At 43.8% G+C, this 19,815-nt stretch overlaps 2 protein-coding genes across 3 annotated transcripts in view; one reads left to right on the top strand and one right to left on the bottom strand.

Moving 5' to 3' along the window:
- Positions 1-19,815, top strand: part of rcvrna (recoverin a) — a 98,926-nt gene that overhangs the window by 29,489 nt on the left and 49,622 nt on the right. The window lies entirely within an intron of this gene.
- gas7a (growth arrest-specific 7a) overlaps positions 1-19,815 on the bottom strand; it is a 60,008-nt gene that overhangs the window by 23,622 nt on the left and 16,571 nt on the right. Inside the window, exons 1-5 of one of the 2 annotated variants that reach the window (XM_085158191.1) lie at positions 19,303-19,327; positions 14,389-14,474; positions 11,603-11,665; positions 4,217-4,306; positions 1,480-1,595 (exon numbers count right to left, since the gene is read on the bottom strand). In XM_085158191.1, coding sequence (XP_085014317.1) covers positions 1,480-1,595; positions 4,217-4,306; positions 11,603-11,665; positions 14,389-14,474; positions 19,303-19,312 — 365 coding nt within the window. In that variant the 5' untranslated portion in view covers positions 19,313-19,327. Of the gene's footprint in view, positions 1-1,479; positions 1,596-4,216; positions 4,307-11,602; positions 11,666-14,388; positions 14,475-19,302; positions 19,328-19,815 lie in introns of those variants that run through there. The other variant, XM_085158190.1, reaches the window with a different exon arrangement.

The raw sequence follows: 19,815 nt of genomic DNA, 5'->3' as shown, positions 1-19,815 counted from the left end.
CATTAACTTGACAGAACTCATGTTTCAATCATACTTAGCTGAACGCAACAACATTACACAACAGGTGTGTTTGTGGAAATATGAAATCATTGACTGAATAGGAGTGTGAATACGATTGTTCCACAGTGTTTGTTCTTGGTTTAAACCTGGACCTGTAACAGAGGTGTGTAATAACTCTGAAGATTTTAAAGTAATTAATAAAATCCTACATTTGTTTCTGTAGCGAGTGTGAAGCTGGTTAAATTCTGATGTGTTGCCTACATCCAGCGTTTGTCAGGAGTCTTTCTGCCATGTTTTATACTAACTCTAGATGCGATAACGCTGCATCATTCAGACAAGTGCAAAACTCTTATTGGGAGGAAACGAGGGTGTGTATAAAGTGTCCAGTTACATTACTGGAAAGCACTGTTCTGTCCTCGGGTGTATTTCTAATCTGTACACAGCAAAACTGAAGAAGACTCCATGCTTTGAAACTGAAATGTTGATCAGACACAAAGAACTCAGTGTTCAGATCTGAACTTTCTCAGTGATGCTGATTTTTACTGCCTAATAACCTGTAATCAGCACCTACAGCATGCATTCACAGGGTGGAACGACCCCTGCTTACTCAGTTTATTCCAATGTCATTTAATTTATTCAGCACAAAATCACAACAGCAGTCGCCTTAGAGCAGAGGTGTCAAACTCTGGCCACACCAAATTTCTATTAGAGCTGGCCTACTGGTATTATACAGCTAATATATATATTGTTTAGTATTAAGCTTTGCTTGTTCCATATTCAGTTTTTCAGAAAAACTTGTTTGAGTCCATAAAAAGATAAATAAAAGATTCATTCTCATATCTGGAGGAAGATTTTTTTTTCAATAAATATTAATGTTAGCCTGCAACTTTGTTCCAGTTTTGAATTTTGGCCCACTGTGTATTTGAGTTTGACTTAGAGCGTTTTATATGGTAAGATAAAGATGGCAACGATCCAGAAAAAAACACAAAAATCAGACGACCCTCTTTGAAAAAGCTCTTGGCGATAGTGGGAAGGACAAACTCCCTTTTAACAGGAAGAAACTGGTAGAAACAGGGTAAGGGAGGGGTGAGGGCAGGAAGACGCACTGTGGAGCAGAGCCAAAACACACAGCGAGTGTTTATTAGGGTGATAAGGACCTACTGGTAGGAAAAAGAGACCAATGAGTGTGGAATTAATAAAAGCAAATGACTCAGTGGGTGGATAAGAGTGGGGTCAGATGATCAGAGTTTAGATGGATAAAAAGCACTAATAAAGTCAGTGCAGACTACAAGACAATCGAGACTATGACCAGACTTTTCCATTAATAGCTTTGGTAATCCTTCCATTCACAAAATGTGGTTTTCCAGTTCTGGGATTATTTCTGACTCCAGAGCAGCTGTGTGTCTCAAACTAATGTTAGTTAATTAATTTAATCTGCTGACACCAAACTGCTTATTTCCAGCGGAGCCGAGTCGTTACCTCTCGTGGATAAACTCGGCCATCTCCTTCTGCAGCTGTTTGCCCTTCAGCTGCTTCTGCAGGAGAACCTCGAAGCCCGTCACCAACGTGGTGCCCTGGGGGTCTTTCCTGTCGGTCTGAGGAAGAGGAGCGCATCATTCAGTCACAGCAACAATGAGTTCACGGACAGACCGTCCACTAACACCTCCTAGTTGTTTACATCTGAGAGCGTGTGGAGGACCGGGCGGCGTTGTGAGGATGAGCTCCCGGTGTTGAGTCACAAGCCGTGCTCATGAAAGCGTGACTCACACTTGCATGTCAAGGAGGGCATGCGTTGGTGTGCGTGCGTCAGTCACCGGTGGGTGGGTGTGTGTTACATGTGTGTGTGTTACATGTGTGCGTTCCTTTTTTTTTTCTGAGCACATGAATGTCACGCGAACGGTCGGGCCGGGATATGCGGCGCTCGGCATCATTTGTGACGGCAAAAGAGGAACAGAAGTGTCAGATTCATGTCGCACAGCAGGTCCGAGCAGCAGGTCAGCTGACAAACAAGACAGAACATCGCAACACGACGTGACAGGCCGCAAACGAGGAGCCGAACAGCAGCAGAAGAGGCGGCGGGGGGACGAGGATTGGATTTCAGTCACTTAGACAGGCTGAAGGGTTTTTGTGTACAAATCTAATTAAGGATGGTAATGTTTGGAAAATTGCAGGAGCCGCAGGAGAGACGTCATTAGTGTTTGCATGAAAACCGATAACAGGTTTTGTTAAATGAGCAGGAGAGCGCTGGATCGACATATTGACCGTTTTCTGTCAGCGCACATAATTTAATGTGAGCGTTTTGCTTTTATCTGCTTTTAGCGGCAAAGATTTGCTCAAGTGGTCAACAAAAGGTGCTGACGGGAATAAAACAAATCCTTTGTGTAACGCTTGAAAAGGCTAGTTTATGTGCTGGGTAAGAAAAATGGAAGATCCAACGTCACATTTGCAAAGAAAACATCATCACTTTACAGGGAAGAGCTGCATGGGTTCTCATGTCTGTACTTTCATCACAAAATAGGACTTTTAGGACTTCCTGTCTTTTATTAAGCTTATCCACGTTTTCAGATTTAATGATGCTTAGATACCAAAATATTCTAGTTCTGGATTCAGAACATTGAACATTGATCGGTCAAGAAAAGATTCAAGTTCTGTGGCTGGTTTGTCTTCATTAGTGAAAGGTTCAGTCTACACTGATGGGCAAAGAAAAACACTGTCACATGGCAGGAAGAAGACACCAAAGATGGGTCAGAGAACATATAAGATGATCCATCCACAACACGAGGTTAGTCATTAATATCTCACTGTTTATAGCACCTGGTTTATGAGCGTCTACCAGAAGTCTTTAATTTAGGCACCAGAAATCTTATGGCACTTTCTAGTCCGCCTATATCAGCGGTCCCCAACCTTTTTTGCGGCACGGACCGGTTTATGCCCGACAATATTTTCACGGACCGGCCTTTAAGGTGTTGCGGATAAATACAACAAAATAAAACTAGTACCGGTACCAAAAAAAAGACGATTTACTCATAACACACGTGAAAAGACCCAGGAAAACCGACTTAACGATAAAAACGATAACAAAATAACGCTGAAAACCGATAAAAACCCTGAAAACCACACATTTCACACCTGAGCCTCAACTCTCGCGGCCCGGTACCAAACGACTCACAGACCGGTACCAGTCCGAGGCCCGGGGGTTGGGGGCCGCTGTTCTATAGGACAAGATCATGTGTTATGTGAGTGTTTCACCATCACCCTGTTGGTGTTTTTCAATTGAGACGTAATGAGTGAAGTGTGGATCTGACAGTGAAACCTCAAGCTCCTTTCCTGATGACTTGTGAGTGAATATCTCAGATAATCCTACTCTCTGACGCTCACGATGACCATAATTTATAGAATGAGCTTCACTTGTTGTTCAGTATGACATGCAACTCATCGGGAAAGTGTTTACTGAGGTCGCAGAGAATCGAAATCGAGGACTGTTTTCCTGAAGACTTTTGTGCCAGCCCGTTCTCACTCCCGCGGCGTTCCTGAGGAACGCGAAAGGAGACCTTCGGCGTTCTTATGGTACGCGGCGGGTTATGGCCGAAATCCAGTGCAATGACGCTCCCTCGGTAATAGACGTTCCAGCCCTGTATTCCAGCCCTAAACCTAACCTTATCCCTAGCCCTAACCATAACCTTTTTCCTGAGCTTAACCATGACTTTAATGATGTTAAATAGCGTGTTTCTAAGCGATTTGAAGAAAAAGAGTGAACGTGTGTAGATTGAGTCCATACGGTTCTCATATTTCCTCATTTTTCCGAGGTCGTCATTTAGGAACGTGGTGGGTAGCCGAAAACGTAATATGTTGACGATTTGTCACCTAGCGTAAAATGTTACGGTTTGGGAGTGAGAACGTGTTGTTTGTGCAACCAGAAAACTTTTCCAACTGGAGGAGCTTCCTCCGTGCTGTTTTAAGGCACTTCTACCTTGGCTTAATTCTTGGTACCTTTCTTGTATATAAATAGATACATTTATGCTTAACATTTGTTAAAATGGACTAAAATTAAACGTTGTTTACATTTTAATCTATGAAGCCAAAGCTAAAGAGAGTAATGTACAAAGTTAAAAACAGCTGCTGCACTTCACAAAGGTTACTGTCACAGGAGATGCAAAAATAAAGCCCGGGAGCGAGTCAGGACTCTGCTGCGTCTCTGTGCTTTTGAGGAACTCACCCAGAAGTAATCGCAGTAGCTCCATTCGTCGGGCTTGAGGAGCTGCTGCTCCGGACCTTCTCCAGGCAGAGGAAAAGTCACACAGTTTATCTGAAGTAAGAAACGAGAGGAGACAGAAAGGTGACGAGTTATGACCCAACTGAAACAGAGCTGCTGAAGTGCTGCGGGAAGGAAACTAAATGTGGACGCAAGCAAGGTTAGAGTTTTATCTGGATCATGGGCATGGCGGGAAAAAGGTCAGGCGTGAGTAAACGTATGTGGCGTTGAGGAAGGTGACCCATGGAGGCTTCAGGGAGGAGAGAGAGACAGACTATCACCGAAAACAAAGAGAAAGCATTTCGTCTGTACGGCTCAAATCGAACAAATTAACTTTGTAAACTTGACAATATGTAGTGTGAGAGATAAACACACCCAGCACTCAGCCTGAATACAGACTCCCTGGTCCACAGCGTCTTCAATTACTCTCCGAGTTGCAATTATGTAATGTTCACCATCTGCGAGTCCTCCCTCCTGGCACTGCAAGATACCCTCTGTGCCATGTCAACCGCTGCTGCAAACTGCACGGGCATCCAGGCAGGCTGCTTCATCCACAAACGCACAAAAACACACACTGACTCACACTGTTTACAGCATGAGTTCACCACTGTACTGCTGTCACACAGGCTGGAGAGAAACAACATCTACCAGCTGCTTCTTTCTTTTCACTCCAGCATGTGAAATAAAGAGCAGGACGGGGCTCGTTTTGAGCAACACAATATCAGTCGTGTGCATCCAGGTTTACCTCTCCAGCTGGTGAGCGATGCTTCAGGATTAAAGTTTGGGGTAGATTCAAAGCCAGGGAAGATTTATTCACAGCATACTCTGTGTGGTACCCATCAAACTAAATATAAAGCATCGAGCAGGATGCTCAAAAACAAAGCGGTACTTTTGCTATTATTGTGTGGGTGGAGCTCCTGCTTTGCTATCAGATCTGCAGAAGCCGGTAAACATGGATCTCACACGCTGCTGTTCGGGAATTGGTTTATCTTTCACAGTGTTTTTCATATATTCAATGCTTCTCTAGTGCCAGTGTTTTAATGAAGCCATTCTCAGGTCTGGAGTGCTGCGGCTCACTTACATAAGAGGAAATGCCATGAGGCCAACATCACCTTAAGTCTTCACTCTACTCAAAATGCAAGAGAAACTGATGTATGTCCTTGAATTTGTTAAGCAACACAGGTAGTTGGTTATAAACTGCTAATGCTACACAACCATAAGACACAAGAAAGAGTAATGAGTAATATTACAACCAACCAAAATCTTTAATTTACTTATTAAAGTAAATTTATTTAGTAAATTCTTTTAAAGTAAACTACGGCCCACCTGCAGGACCTTCATGGCCGAAGAGAGTCCCAGCCCACGCTTTGGGAATCCCTGTTTTAATGGGTTGACATGTAAGTTAAAAGATGGTTGGATCTAAGAGCATCCACAGTACAATAGATGGCCAGTTTAGCATACCTTGGATAATAAGAAAGAGTAACCTTTGACCTTTAGATGCAGATGGACAGCTGAGTCTTGTCCTGTGGAGGTGGCTCTTCTGTGTTGTGCCATGCGCTTGTGGAGTGGCTGTTTGGTCTCTCCAATGTAGAGGTCTGGGTAATGTAAAGGTCACTCTTTCGAGGATTCCAATGTTCTCATTTTGGACAGAGAGGACAGATGGTTTGAAAGAGGAGTGAAAGAAACCATCTATGTCCACTGTGAGTGACCATCTTTGAACAGAGGCGGTGGTTTACGACACCAACTGTCTGCCATCTATAATCCAGTTTTGAGATCCCTTCCCAGACGCCTTAACACCCACTCACATCCTGGGCCATCTGACCTCAGGAAATCACATGATAGGGTGGGGCCAGGTTTCACAATTAGCTCACCCTAAACTCTGGCTGATTGGGACCCACACCCGTTTTCACACCTTGGCTCATGTGATTAGGTAGAGGATCATCAGGGGGTCCTTTTGTCCCTCTTTTGGGGGGAAACTCCCACTGGGTTTAAATCTGGGACTCTCCACCATTTGAGACCTCCACCGCTTCTCGGATGAGAGGTGAAACGTCTTCAAGCAACTTAAAGAAGTCCAGACGCTTTTCTTTCCAAGCTCCTTAGACTACGATGACTGAGAACCTTCACAGACAATTGGAACAGTACTTGGTCTGCGACACACAAGTACACATATTGAGAAAGGGCCACAGTCTCCAACCAAATAAAAACTTACTTGCTAGCAGAGAAGCGAGCTAAGATTAGCCAGCTAACCGTTACGGTAAACAGTCATTCATTTCATTTGGCTGTTCAGGCAACATTAACCACATTATTGGGTGTTCAGTTTATGTAGGCATCTTGTCTCAAACTCAGTTTTGACACCTAAAACCAAGAAGTATTTCTAGCCAATGTTAGCAAACACCAGGCTACTGGCATGACCAAATTGCTAAGATGACTAAGAAATTTCTTTTTAATACAGTCACAGAATCATTAAAAAGGATTAAAAGTTTTTTTTAAGTGTAAATGCTCTATATTGCTATATAAATATAGTCTTTATTTATTTATACCAGGGATTATAAAGTGTAATATGTACCCATTTTTAAAGCAGCTTTGTTTCTGGCCCCTACCATTTCTATCTTTCACTTGAAAATGGTTGCTCTTTAGCAACTAATATAAATATATATATATATTCCCCACTCGCCCCTGTGGGCGGCCAATCCTTCAAGCTCGGGTCCTCTACCAGAGGCCTGGGAGCTTGAGGGTCCTGCGCAGTATCTTAGCTGTTCCCAGGACTGCGCTCTTCTGGACAGAGATCTCGGATGTTATTCCCGGGATCTGCTGGAGCCACTCGCCTAGCTTGGGAGTCACCGCACCTAGTGCTCCGATTACCATGGGGACCACCATTACCTTCACCCTCCACATCTTCTCGAGCTCTTCTCTGAGCCCTTGGTATTTCTCCAGCTTCTCGTGTTCCTTCTTCCTGATATTGCCGTCATTCGGAACCGCTACATCGATCACTACGGCCGTCTTCTTCTGTTTGTTGGTTAGCCACCACCATTTTGTCCGTCTGTATCTGGAAGTCCCACAGGATCTTAGCTCGGTCATCCTCCACCACCCTTGGGGGCTTCTCCCATTGTGACCTCGGAACATCCAGGTTATACTTGGCACAGGTGTTCCTGTACACTATGCCGGCCACTTGGTTATGGCATTCCATGTATGCCTTGCCTGCTAGCATCTTGCACCCTGCTGTTATGTGCTGGATTGTCTCTGGAGCATCTTTACACAGCCTGCACCTGGGGTCTTGCCTGGTGTGATAGACCCCAGCCTCAATGGATCTTGTGCTCAGTGCGTGTTCCTGTGCTGCCATGATTAGTGCCTCCGTGCTGTCTTTCAGTCCAGCTTTGTCCAGCCACTGGTAGGATTTCTGGATATCAGCCACCTCCTCTATCTGCCGGTGGTACATACCGTGCAGAGGCCTGTCCTTGCATGATGGTTCCTCGCCTTCCTCCACTTTCTGCTGCCTGAGGTATTCACTGAGCACTTGGTCAGTTGGGGCCATCTTCGTGATGTATTCGTGGATGTTCCTTGTCTCACATATATATAAATAAAACACAATACCATAAGAGCAAACCAAAACAGTAAAGCCTTGGAGGCTGGAAAAATACACAATGAAATAAAATTCACAATGAAGCTACGCTAAGCTGATAATTATCTATTTTAGAGGCAGATGACGCCTGATTTTTAATGGTAAAATAAAAGTGCCATACTTGTGTATATTACAAGCTCTCCTGTACAAGCCATGCAGTAGATTTATGACGCAAGCATCTTTATGCTGGAGGGCTCAACAGAGAAGGCAAGAAAGAACAGAACAGATTTTCAGTATTTGTGACAGAGTGTGAATATTTCCATATACAGGTATATTTCCACATAAAACCTTGATTATTTTGCACTTGAAACTTCACCAACCCCAGCATTAATATGTAGTGGGCTTCCTCACTCTCCTCTCTTTGCCACCACAAACAAAGCATCATAACAACTTCCAAAAAAACAGAACGTAAAATAGATGAGTAATGCTCTTCTTCTCTTTGTTATATAATCGCTAAAATCCAGAGGACACGTTAATAAGGCACACTGCCAGTGAAACTCACGGATATGGTAGCAAGCTAATAAACAACATTAACTCACAGTAGCACATTGTAATGTAAAGGAGCAGCGGTGTGATTTACTCTGTGTGCAGACCAGTCACTTTGTTCATTTTCTGCCTCAGAGACCATACTGATTGTCATGGGCACCAGATTTTCCATTACACTGGCTCCACATTTATCATGACTGTTGTTTATCTGCCTCTCACATCCAGCAAAAAATGAGACCATTCATCTAAGGGAAGCCTGTCTGGCTAACTTACTTCTCCCTGATGGCTGCTTAGTGAGGTACTCTGGGGCTGAGAATAAAATATTAATATAGATTACCTTTATGCCACAGCGTGTGATAAATCAGACCGAGGCCAGTCTAGGGGGGGTGTTTGAAGTCCAGCCATCGGGCTTCACTGTTTGAATTTAGCACAAAACAAAGCTGCAAGCTGTATATGAGTGTAGATTTGCTGAGTGAACTGGCACATTTAGTCCTCAGTCAGCATTCATAAGCATTCGCCCTCATGAGAGTTTAGTATCCAAGCTACAGGCAATGCTTATTTCATTACATATTTTTGTGTTTATTTATTTTGCTGACGAGAGTCGGGGGAGGGGGGGGGGAATCAAGTCAAAGAACAAATGGTCCCTGAGAGACGTAAACCTGGAAGATGAACAAACAACTGAAACGCTCTCTTGCGAATGTTCGTTTTCGAGCAGCATATAGCACATTTCCTGCAAGACTCCACCTACAGCCGTACACAGGTTCACCTTACTATAAACCCCCACTCTGTTAATATTGTTTCCAAGCCTGGGAGCAACCAGGAATGTTCTTAGTTTATTAGCTGATAAAACAGGAGACAAAACGAGGTTAATCATTGTTAATACAAATACTAACTGTAAGATACATTTAAAGCCATTAATCCCATATACAGGTTTAATATTTAAAGCATGTTTTAGATTGAAGGTAGCTGAAATATATGGTGCCATTTACACCATTTGCACACGCAGATGTTAGGCAGCATTGACACCGATTAATTTCAGGCTTCAACGCTCTTGCTTCTCATTCACATGCATTGGATGATGTCACGTGTTGCTGAACTGAATTATGGCTCCGTCGCTTCACTTTGCTCATGAGAATGATGCGGTGGCGTGCACGGGCATCAAAAAAATGGGAGCTAATACTAACTTTTAATTGTAGCTTGGCTAGCTTGCTTTTGATAAAGGCTGGTTGCTAGCATAATGCTGCAGTCACAGCCTGAATGCAAATCACAGACACTATCCCGCTCTTGGCCATACTGTAGTGATACTGAGCAAAGAGCAACACAAACCAGAAATAGAGAAGGTTTGTTTTACTTTCAAGGTGAAATTTTCCATTTTGTTACATTTTTTCAAGTTTTACTAGCAGTTAGTGCGTTTGTGTACTGCTAGCGACCTAAGCAATCGATTTCATCCAGTAACCTCCAAGAATGAATGATGTGGAACAAATGCATTTCCCTAGCAACCAGTACTTAAGTCACATCCATTTTGGCTCTTGATCCTTGATACCTAGCCACTTTATGAGAGATCATATGTTAATTAGCTGAACTTTTCTAGCTTTTTTCACCAGCAGCCCAGATACGTTTTCTTTCTCTTTTCAGAAATACTTAACATCTTCTGATAGTGAGCTAGCTTGGTAGCTAACTCTGATGAACCCTGTGAATCCTTTTTACGGTAACATGACAAAAAATCTGGACCGTGTTTTAACTCTTCTTTCCATTCGGACCCAGATTGCCGTTTCTTCACTGAAACCTCCTCTGCAAAGATGCCAGCTGACGTGGTACCGAGCACGTGCAGCCCAGCAACAAGTCAAACCACATGTGCATGAATGTTTCATTAAAAAGTCTCAAAAATTATCAAATCTGATCCGATCGGTCAGATGTGGTGAAGGTGAAAACAAGGTTGCAAGGCGGCTGCTTCTCGTGTGTGAAGCCTCGGCGCCCCGCGAGGGTCCATTTTGCCAACAGTCATGGATGTGAGCGTCTCCATGACAACTGTGGAGGGGTTGTGTAACGTGAGGTGCACCGCGACGAACAAAAAGACACCTCTGAGGGCCGACGTCACTGATTTAGTTGTTATCACCTGTATTTTCTTTTCCAGCTGCTGCAGAGACATTTAGCATGCATGATTGTTTTTTTCTTTCCAAGCATCAAGACTTCCCAGAAATTCCTCTTTTTTTTTAGTGGAGAAGGAAAAAAATCTCTCCATGAGAACTCTTTGGATGAAGCCAAAGAACAACAATAGATCTACGAGCTGTGAAAGGCTTTGGAAAAGCAAACAAAGGCGAGGAAAGAAATAATCTTCAAAACAGTATGTCTTCAGTGAATATCTGAATGGTTCCCCCCCTCCCTCTCAAACCACCACCACCACTTTCTCCTATGGCGGTGTTTTCCATTTCAACACCCATTAATCAGTGCTATTGCCTTTGTCACCATGGAAACTGGACTTGCTGCATCTCTCTCAGGTCTGGTGGTGTTTTTCACAATAGCCAGACTGACGGCTCCCGTGGCTGCAGCAGGTCAGCGAGCCCACCGAGTGCAAAATCAGCCCCTCGCGAGACACAAAACCCACCTCTGTCTGCTTCTCCATCAACGCACGACCGCCTAACCGCTGCCCCCCCCACCACCCCCTCACCACAGCCGTCATTATGGACTGAGAGATTACATAACTGCAACTACTGTCTGGGTATCTTCACACAAAGCTACTGTGTACATTATAGGAAAAAAATCCCTGCACCGTGGTGAAGACCTCAGTTTCTACTCCGAGTGTGACCTGCAGAGGGTGATAACAACTGGAGGAGACTAACACACACTTAATCTGACATATCATAAAAATACCAACAGGATTCTGCAGGCTCCTCACTTATCAGTCATTAAAAACACATCAGACAGTCTCCAAAGCCTGAATTAATCTTTGACAGACATAAAATCAATATTATAGACCGAGGCCGCTCAAGTCAATGAGACCGATATAAGTGCGAGACTCCCGCACAGCTTCTTCATTCAGATGATTGAGGTATCCAGCATTGCAGGGAACCCCCTCACATTACTCCACAAGGACATGTAATGCATTATGATTTGAGTTTAACGTCAACAGATGGTAAAAGAGAAAAAACAAGTGATTTGAACTTAATTGAGGTGCATGAGGAGCTTCAGCAGAGGATGCACAGATAGAGGCACAAAGAAGAAGGATTAAGTTTCTCAGTACTCACGGTGATCTTGGTCTCCTTGACCTCCTTGATCTGCCTCTTGGCCGGCGAAACAGAGCCGGGGGGCTGCGGGGCGAGACAGGAGGGATCGTCAAAACTCTCCTCAGTGTCAAAGCTGGCTTCCATCATCATCCCTCTCACCTCCTCCTGCTTCTCTATTCTGGGAAAGCCTCACTCTCTCCTCTCTCCTTTCTCTTTCCCTCCACGCACCAAGGCTGCCAACGGTCTCACAAGCCGCGGAGTGAGCGGAGAGGAGTTGCGTTGCAGGAGGGGGAGGGAGGGAGGTGTGTGTAACTGCGGTGGGAAGGTAGCATGAGGGAGGAGGAGGAGGGAGGCAGTAAGGGGAATTGGTGGCGGCTGTGGGAGCGTGACAAAGTCTCGCCTCCGGTTAATGTGCTGTCACATGAGTTTTAAGGTTGTAGCCCAATCGCCACCTCACCTCCACACCTGCCTTCCCCTTTCACCTCACCCAACGATGTCCATGCAGGAGAGATAAAAGATGAAGAAACATCACTGAGCTAGTTCAGGGATGGAGGCACTGGAGGATGGGAAGAGGGGGAATTTGCGAGGAAAGAAGAAAAAAGAGAGGACAAGGAGGCAGATGAGGAGGAGGGGGGGTGTTTACATGATCCTTGCCCCACCTTCCTCCCCAGAGACCCAGATAGTGAGGGAGGAGGGAGCAGCGAGGCGTAGGTGTTGGTGATGGGGGTTGGCTTGATGGAAATGGCTGAATGATGATATTTAAGAGACAAATTACAACTGGGAGGAGGGGGGAGGGGGGGAGAGCAGGAGGGAAAACAAGCAGCCAATGAGAAGCAGCGTCTCTGATTGTGTGTGTGTGTTTGGGAATGAGGCGCACGCACATCTCAGGGTTAAGTGTTCAGATTCAGCTGTGTGTAAACAGTGTGTTTACACCGGCAGCTACATCGCGATCGTCTTCCTCACGTGACGCCGCTTCACCCGAGGCGTCGAACGTAAAAGCTGCGCACGGAGCAGCTTCCTCGCCACACCTTCGTACAACACCCACCTGGTCCAACAACAACACCGTCAAACGAGAACGACACAGAGGAGCGCGGCAAACGTGTTCTCACCTTGGTCGTGCAAAACATGGCGGCTGGCAGCTCTGACCGCAACAACCACAGTCCAGGTTTGGCGAGATCGGTGGGCCCCGCGCTCCCAGCGCTCCCAGTGTGAGCTTTGATTATTTGTTATTATTTTTTGGCTGGCCTCCTCCTTCACAAACTCTAACATTTGTCCAAATCTCAGACGCCCATATGGCCCAACTGTCCGTCCACCTATACTCTCCTGTGTGATCATGACACCGTATGCCCTCATCTGACTCGTAATTAGTCACGTGGGTTGGCATGTAATCGAAGTTGGCCCGGGTCCATCGGCGCTGCGGGAGCGGCCCTGCTTTCAGTGGAAAGAGAGCGCCAGCTTCCTTTGAAGTGGAATCTTTTACAGGAAAACTGTGGCTGTGGTGATAGGGGCGATTGTGACCACAGAACAGCCTGACCAAACTAAAGAGCGTGCTGTGAGTGCTGCTCGCTTTTTACAGAATGGAGGACGCGAAAAGACGCGATGCACAAACAAAAACACGCGACTTTTTGGCAGTTCAGAGTTTTAGCAGCAAATCTGGGCGATGTCTCACTGAGCTGAAGGGTCTAGTATCCAATCCTGACAATCATTGCTAAAGAGTAAGACAGCCAACAGGGCATCATACAGTAATTCTTTGGGGAACAGGCAGTGGTTCAAGACTGCATGGAGGTTCTAGAAAAAGCATAAAAGCTTCTAAATACTGAACTCTGAAGGTGAGCTTTTCCATTTTTATTTAAACAGATGTTTTAGCTATTTCTTGCCAAATGTGCAACAAATGAGCGAGCTATCAGCTATTCTTAGTAAATATATCTTCAGAGAAATGAATTCCAAGTGCTCAGATACCAAGGTTACATTCTCAGGCTGTGTTGTTATTATCCTAAAGCAATTTCAAACAGTTTTAACCTGAGAACAGCTGCAGTTTGTCATTTCTGAGAAACCTTCAAACCTAAACTTTGCCAAAATGACTGTGATCACCTCATGTTTCAGTTTAAAGTAACAAAGAGGGAATTTTAGGTTAATTTCTTCCTGGTTTTGGAGTCCGTTTCCTGCTCTGTACCTTTCCAAACTATGCTAGAAAAGAAGATGAGACTGGAATAATGACATTTATCAGCATTAATGAGGGTGAAAACCTTTGTTACTGTAACAGCAAATTATTTTTTGACAGCTAAGGAAAATCTACATGTAAGTGATCTTAAATAGACAGGTGGTGCACTCAGTAAGAAAACTGTCAGAGTGGAGGATGCTTTTAGTAAATAGAAAGCAGTCTTAGCACTTCTGATTTAATCTGTTCATAGCTTATGAGTTGCTATTAATTTAGAAACCTTACATAAAGGTGATTTGTATGAAATCAAACTTAATTTTGGTTTATGATTGTCCAGTTTTATCAACCAATCACCTGTGACGGGGTATCAGATGCTCAAATTTGATACTTGTTGGTTAAAAGACGAATGCATTGACCCTGTGAGACTGTGATGGTGATGGTAGGTAACTCTGATGTTAGGTTTGGAAAAACGGATGTAAGCCAACTCCTAAGAAATGGATGTTTTTATTGGACGAGAAAGTGGAAAGTGGAGAGGAGACTTGCTTTGATTAAAATGTGATCACACTATAAAGGTAATCATCATCATCATCATCATCATCATCTGCTGTTACTTCAGACTCAACATCATTGTGCGCCTCTTTCGGCTTACCTGCTTGTGCATTGCAGGCTTCCTCAGAGAAACATTAGCGACCTCTGCAGGCTGACCTTTCTTTGTGCTGCTGTGGCATCCATTGGCTGAAGAAAAGCAGATAATTACTCACGTTAGAATTTAAAGTATTTTTCAGCACTGAGTTTACAAAAACGAGCAGATGGTAAGTGAACGAGTTACATCCTGATATGCAGAATTTCAGAACAAGAAAGAACTATCTCGTTAAAATGATGTTAACGCGGTAAATCTCCGTTAACGAGTTAACTGCGTATTCGCCCCCGGGCGTGAGGCTAGACGGCATCAACGTGTTAACGAGCTAACGGCATTGACGCCATCCAGCCCCACGCACGGGTGTGACAAGGTGTTAACATCACCTTATTGTGTCAGACAAATTAAGCTGCAGCTGTGTTTCAATCCTTTAACATTAGCAGGGAATTATATCCGGTCGTTAAGTCTGACGTCACTAGCCGTGTCTGGGCCTAAACTCCGCTGCAGGTCCATATATCAAACGATCACTATGGCATTACTGAGAGTTGAAAAACTGTCTAAAGTCTTTCATCTTTAATAAAATGATCAGCGTTCTGCTCTACCAGGTGTAACAATTGAGTTTAACATCCAGGCATCCATGAAAACGGAATTTATGACATTTAACGGAGTTAGAAGTTAGCAGGAAGTTAGCTCGCTAGCTTCTATCTAAATACAATATAGCATGTCCTGACTGCGGGGTTTTGGAAACAAATTAAAACGTACAGCTCTGTTATTACTTCCAACATAAATGAAGACAGAAAACTAAACAGCAGTGACGTTTGTAGGGTTACTGAAGTTTGGCTAGCTGGTATATAATGATGTGCTACGTGACTGCTAGCAACACAGCTATGTTAGCATAATATAAACAAGCTAACTTTTTTCCACTCGATAAAAGTTAACGTGAGTGTTCTCGGTGGTCATGAACAAATGTAATCGCATGGCAGGGTGCTGTAAAAGGACCAAACTTCAGCCAGGAGAACAACTGAGATAATCCATCCACAATACGAGGTTAGTCATTCATATACTGCTGCATGGGCTGGGCTGTAGTTACATCGTAAGGTTTTAAAAACTGAGCTTAAATAAATGATTAGCGGTAATAAAAGTCGAGGGAGGTCAACAGTGATCACTGACTGTTTTAGGAGCTTTTTGAGATTAAATAGAAGAAAATACAAAACGTTAAACATGTTAACAACACAAAAGCCATATTAAACGCAGACTACTTTAGGCCCGGAAGTAGGATTCGTCACGTCATCGCTTAACGACCGGATTGTGATCCGGAGGACAGAGAACACCGGGGAAAGATGCATCAGTTAGGGATTCTCTTTTCACCATAGTGCCCCCTTGTGGAATAAGTAAAACAAAGCAATCTTGTTTATGGCATCATTTGATTTAATTTAGTTGGATTTGGTCGCCATCCATCCAAACATTTTTAGCCAGTCACAATAAAACCATAGATGATATCTCAAATTAAACACAAAGGCAGGGAAAAGCATCATAATGTAAATGGGCGGGGCTTCTACCGTTCAGCCGCTAAATCTGTAGAAGTGTAGAATTCATAAAATATGAATCTACATATTTTACAATGTTTATCTACTAATTTTACCCTTGTTGGTTTATACATGAGAGAAATAGTAAAAACTGGCTAACTGATGTTTAGCCACAAATACCTTTTATAAGTAGTGACACTAGAAAAACTACAGCTAAGTTTTTTAATTAAAAAGTAATCTTCTATAATAAAGGCACACATCCTTGAAACATTTTCTTTACAGGCCACATCCAGCTAAAATAAGACATCAACTCTAGAAACAACCCAAAATATCATGTTAACCAGCTGCTGATTCAGCAATTCATTGAATAATTCAGTAATCAGTGTTTAGCTGTTAGACCCTTTGGAGGACACTGAGTATTTTTTACTACTACAGTGTTCTAATTTCACATTGGTACAGTGTGGTTCTGTCCTCAGACTCACATAGAAAAGCATATTGAGATATTCATAATTTGGGCCCTCGGGGTTCACAGCTCTGTAGCGTGTCCCTGGTTTCATCCTGGCCCATGATGGTTCCTCATTTCTTTGTGATTCATGAGCTGTCGGCTCGTTGTATATCAAACCGGCCCATCTCCAGCTCAAGGTAAACGCGTGAGCCCGGCAGAGCGTGACCCCCGAGGCCACGCGTCACAGCCGGGGACGCTGATCGGATCAGGGCCCCTCCAGGACACTGAGGCCTCTCCAGAGATAGGGATGAACGTCACTTTACTCAGAAGGGCTCTAAAGAATCCACAACCCTCGGTGACCTTTGTCAGTGACCATAAAACTGAGTATTGGCAGGTTTCTGATCCATGTGGTTTGGACACAAAAGAGAGCAGAAAGGACCCTGTGAGGCCTTCTGTTAAGACGACAGCTTCAGGGTGAAAATGGGACTCTTGAGGATTTAAACAGAGACAGGAAATGTGGAACAGCTAGCCTGGCTCTTTCTGAACATACAACAGATCGACTAGTTACTTAAGCTCATTAATAAACTAATTTTCTTGACTTTCAATGTCAAGAAAATTCGTTTATGTTGACTATTTCTCACTGACTGACCTCACAAGAACAGCATGAAGAGAGCCAGAGATTAAAAATAAGCAATAATTGAATGCAGAGAGGTGAGAGAAAAAGGCAAATGAAAAACACTCAATGCATCATGGGAATCCCCAGCAGCCTAGACCTATTGGAGTGTATCTAAGGGAGGATTCAGAGTCCCCTGATCCAGCCCTAACTATATGCTTTATTAAAAAAAAATAGTAAAGTTTTAAGCCTAATCTTAAAAGCAGAAAGAAAAAAAATGAAAATCAGAAAATCAGATTTTTTAAAGTCACAGTGAAGAGAAACAGAATATGTGAGCAGGAAACATTTAGGTAACCACACATCGGCCAACTACCTTGCAGAGATGACAGTCCACAAACATGTGCTCTTAGACTATTTTCTCATTTGATCTAAAGCAAAATAAGGAGTTCAGAACATGAAAGGGTTCCAACTGAGAACCATAAAACATCAGGACCTGAAGCAAGAATGAGTTATCAGACATATTTTTCCACAGATACGGCCCCAGTACCAATTTCTGTTTCCATGTAGCTCTTTCATAAAAAGTCACGCAAAATTCTTGCCACCAAAGTTGGAAGCAGGAACATCAGCAGCTACGGAAAGGACTGCTGCAAGAAAATCAGCAATTTCCAAATTCTTTGCAGCATGAAATTGCTTCCCATGATGATTAGAGGACAGAGACGTAAATAAAAAGCAAACAAAAGAAAACACAATCTGTGTTAGCTGTTACAACAAACCTAGAAACTCAATAAAGCAAGGACTCAAAACAAAAGCAGGAAAAGCCCAAGGAACACGTGGAGAGTGAACACACAACTTTACAAAGTGACGAGGACAAAGGGAAAAACGAGAACATGTATACATCCAACAACAGAAGGTTGGTTACAGAGCAGACCCAGGTGGAAGCAAAAACAGTGTTGGGAAGGTTACTTTTAAAATGTATTCCATTACAGATTACAGAATACATGTCCCAAAATGTATTCTGTAACGTATTCCGTTACGTTACTCAATGAGAGTAACGTATTCTGAATACTTTGGATTACTTAATATATTATCATGCTGTTTACAACTACATGAATGTACTATTGCTGTGATTTATTACTGTTACTGAAGGTCCGCGGCTCAGAACCGTAGTAAAGGGACCTCTGGCTAATACGGTGGGTTCTGTGTCGGGCTCGTAGCCGAAAACTAGCTTTACTTTGTTGTCTGGGTCAAGTTTGCTAGCGAGAGACAGAGAGAGGCGTTGAACGGCTGCTCCAACGGAACTTATTGTTTTTGGAGGAAAACACGAACATGGTGTACAGTCGAGTCTTAATAGCTTACTTACAACTGGGCTCGTCAGGCTCTCTTCTTGGCTGCAGTGGTTATTATTATATTTACATGCTTCCAGCTCCCGTTTTTGCTCGATGACAGCTCGTACTTTTCCTTTTTCTCCCTCCCTCGCTCACAGACACATAACGGGTATGGCAGTCCATTCTCCCTGCAGCACGGACTACACTGCCCATGATGCTACATTCTTTAGAGCTATACCTGTAGCATTCTGCCTATTAGCTTAGCACAACAACAACAGCCGCTCTCTCACCCAGGAAACACGCAGAGAGAGAGCGTCACCCTGTAACCATGGCAACCGTAACGCTGCCACCTGGAACAACAGAACGTAGCTGTCAAACAAAACCCAAACAGTCCTGACCCGCAACAATATGAAACAGGGAAGTACCGCCGTGTAATCCATTTATTTCAACAAAGTAACTGTATTCTAAATACCACCTTTTTAAACGGTAACTGTAACGGAATACAGTTACTCATATTTTGTATTTTAAATACGTAACGGCGGTACATGTATTCCGTTACTCCCCAACACTGAGCAAAAAGAATAAAATCTGAAGTAAAACCAAAAACAACACATAAGAAAACAAACCTGTAAAGAAAGAAAAGACAAATAACAAACATGGAACTGTGAAAGCTGACGCTAAACAGAGAGTATATCTGGGACACTGGGACCACATCGCTAGCTGTGAAAACGGAGGGATGACATGAAGGCTGACCTGTCTCAGCGCTGGCACTGCATCAGTGAAAAAGAGGTAAGCCTGTACTCTATGTCTTCAAAATATCCACAGGTGTGCAACTTATACTAAAAAATACAGTTTTTTCAATACGAAGTCTGGCTCAGAGGTAAACTGGAGTCACTCTAGTTTCTCTGGGTGCACCCCGCCTGTTGGAGCAGAGCTTCTCTGGTGGAAAAGCAGTGATGGTTTTCAGTGACTGCCTCGTGCAGCTGTGGGAGAAAAAGCATCTGCACACCTGCTTACCAGGAAACATCTCTGATTCTAGCTGATCAGCACAGTCTCTTTATTAACTAAGGAGACAGCCTCAGAAGGTGCATGTTTATGTATCCGTTGTCCTTCTTCCCGTTGGATGCCATGCCGTTATTTCTCCCTGCCTGCTCCGACCAGCTGCTCAGATCCCCGGTTTCCTGTCCAGAGGTCAAAGTCAACATTTGTGCGGCTCAGATATGAACCGGGCCTTCACCAAACGTCTTTCTCTCCGAGGAGGGATCGCGCTTGCCTGGTTAAACGCTGACAAACTCCCCTGCAGCTGACTGCCTCCCCGGTTGTTCTTCCTCTAAGTGTGTTTGGGCCACATGCCAGCACAAAGAAGCAAACCATCTGCTATGTGCAAAGATGTCGTTAGCGAGGGTGCTGGCAGCGATGGAACATAATAAGCCACTCATTAAGAAAGTGCAGGATTTCCTCTCGTAGTGTTGGATGAGCTTCACGATAATGTAGCAGAGAAATGTATTACGAGAGATTTGTCAAAGGTTC

The sequence above is a fragment of the Neolamprologus multifasciatus genome, chromosome 4, assembly GCF_963576455.1.
Source record: "Neolamprologus multifasciatus chromosome 4, fNeoMul1.2, whole genome shotgun sequence".
NCBI classification, from domain to species: domain Eukaryota; kingdom Metazoa; phylum Chordata; class Actinopteri; order Cichliformes; family Cichlidae; genus Neolamprologus; species Neolamprologus multifasciatus.
The sequence above is the reverse complement of the archived record's forward strand: the minus strand, read 5'-3'. Positions and strand labels throughout refer to the sequence as shown.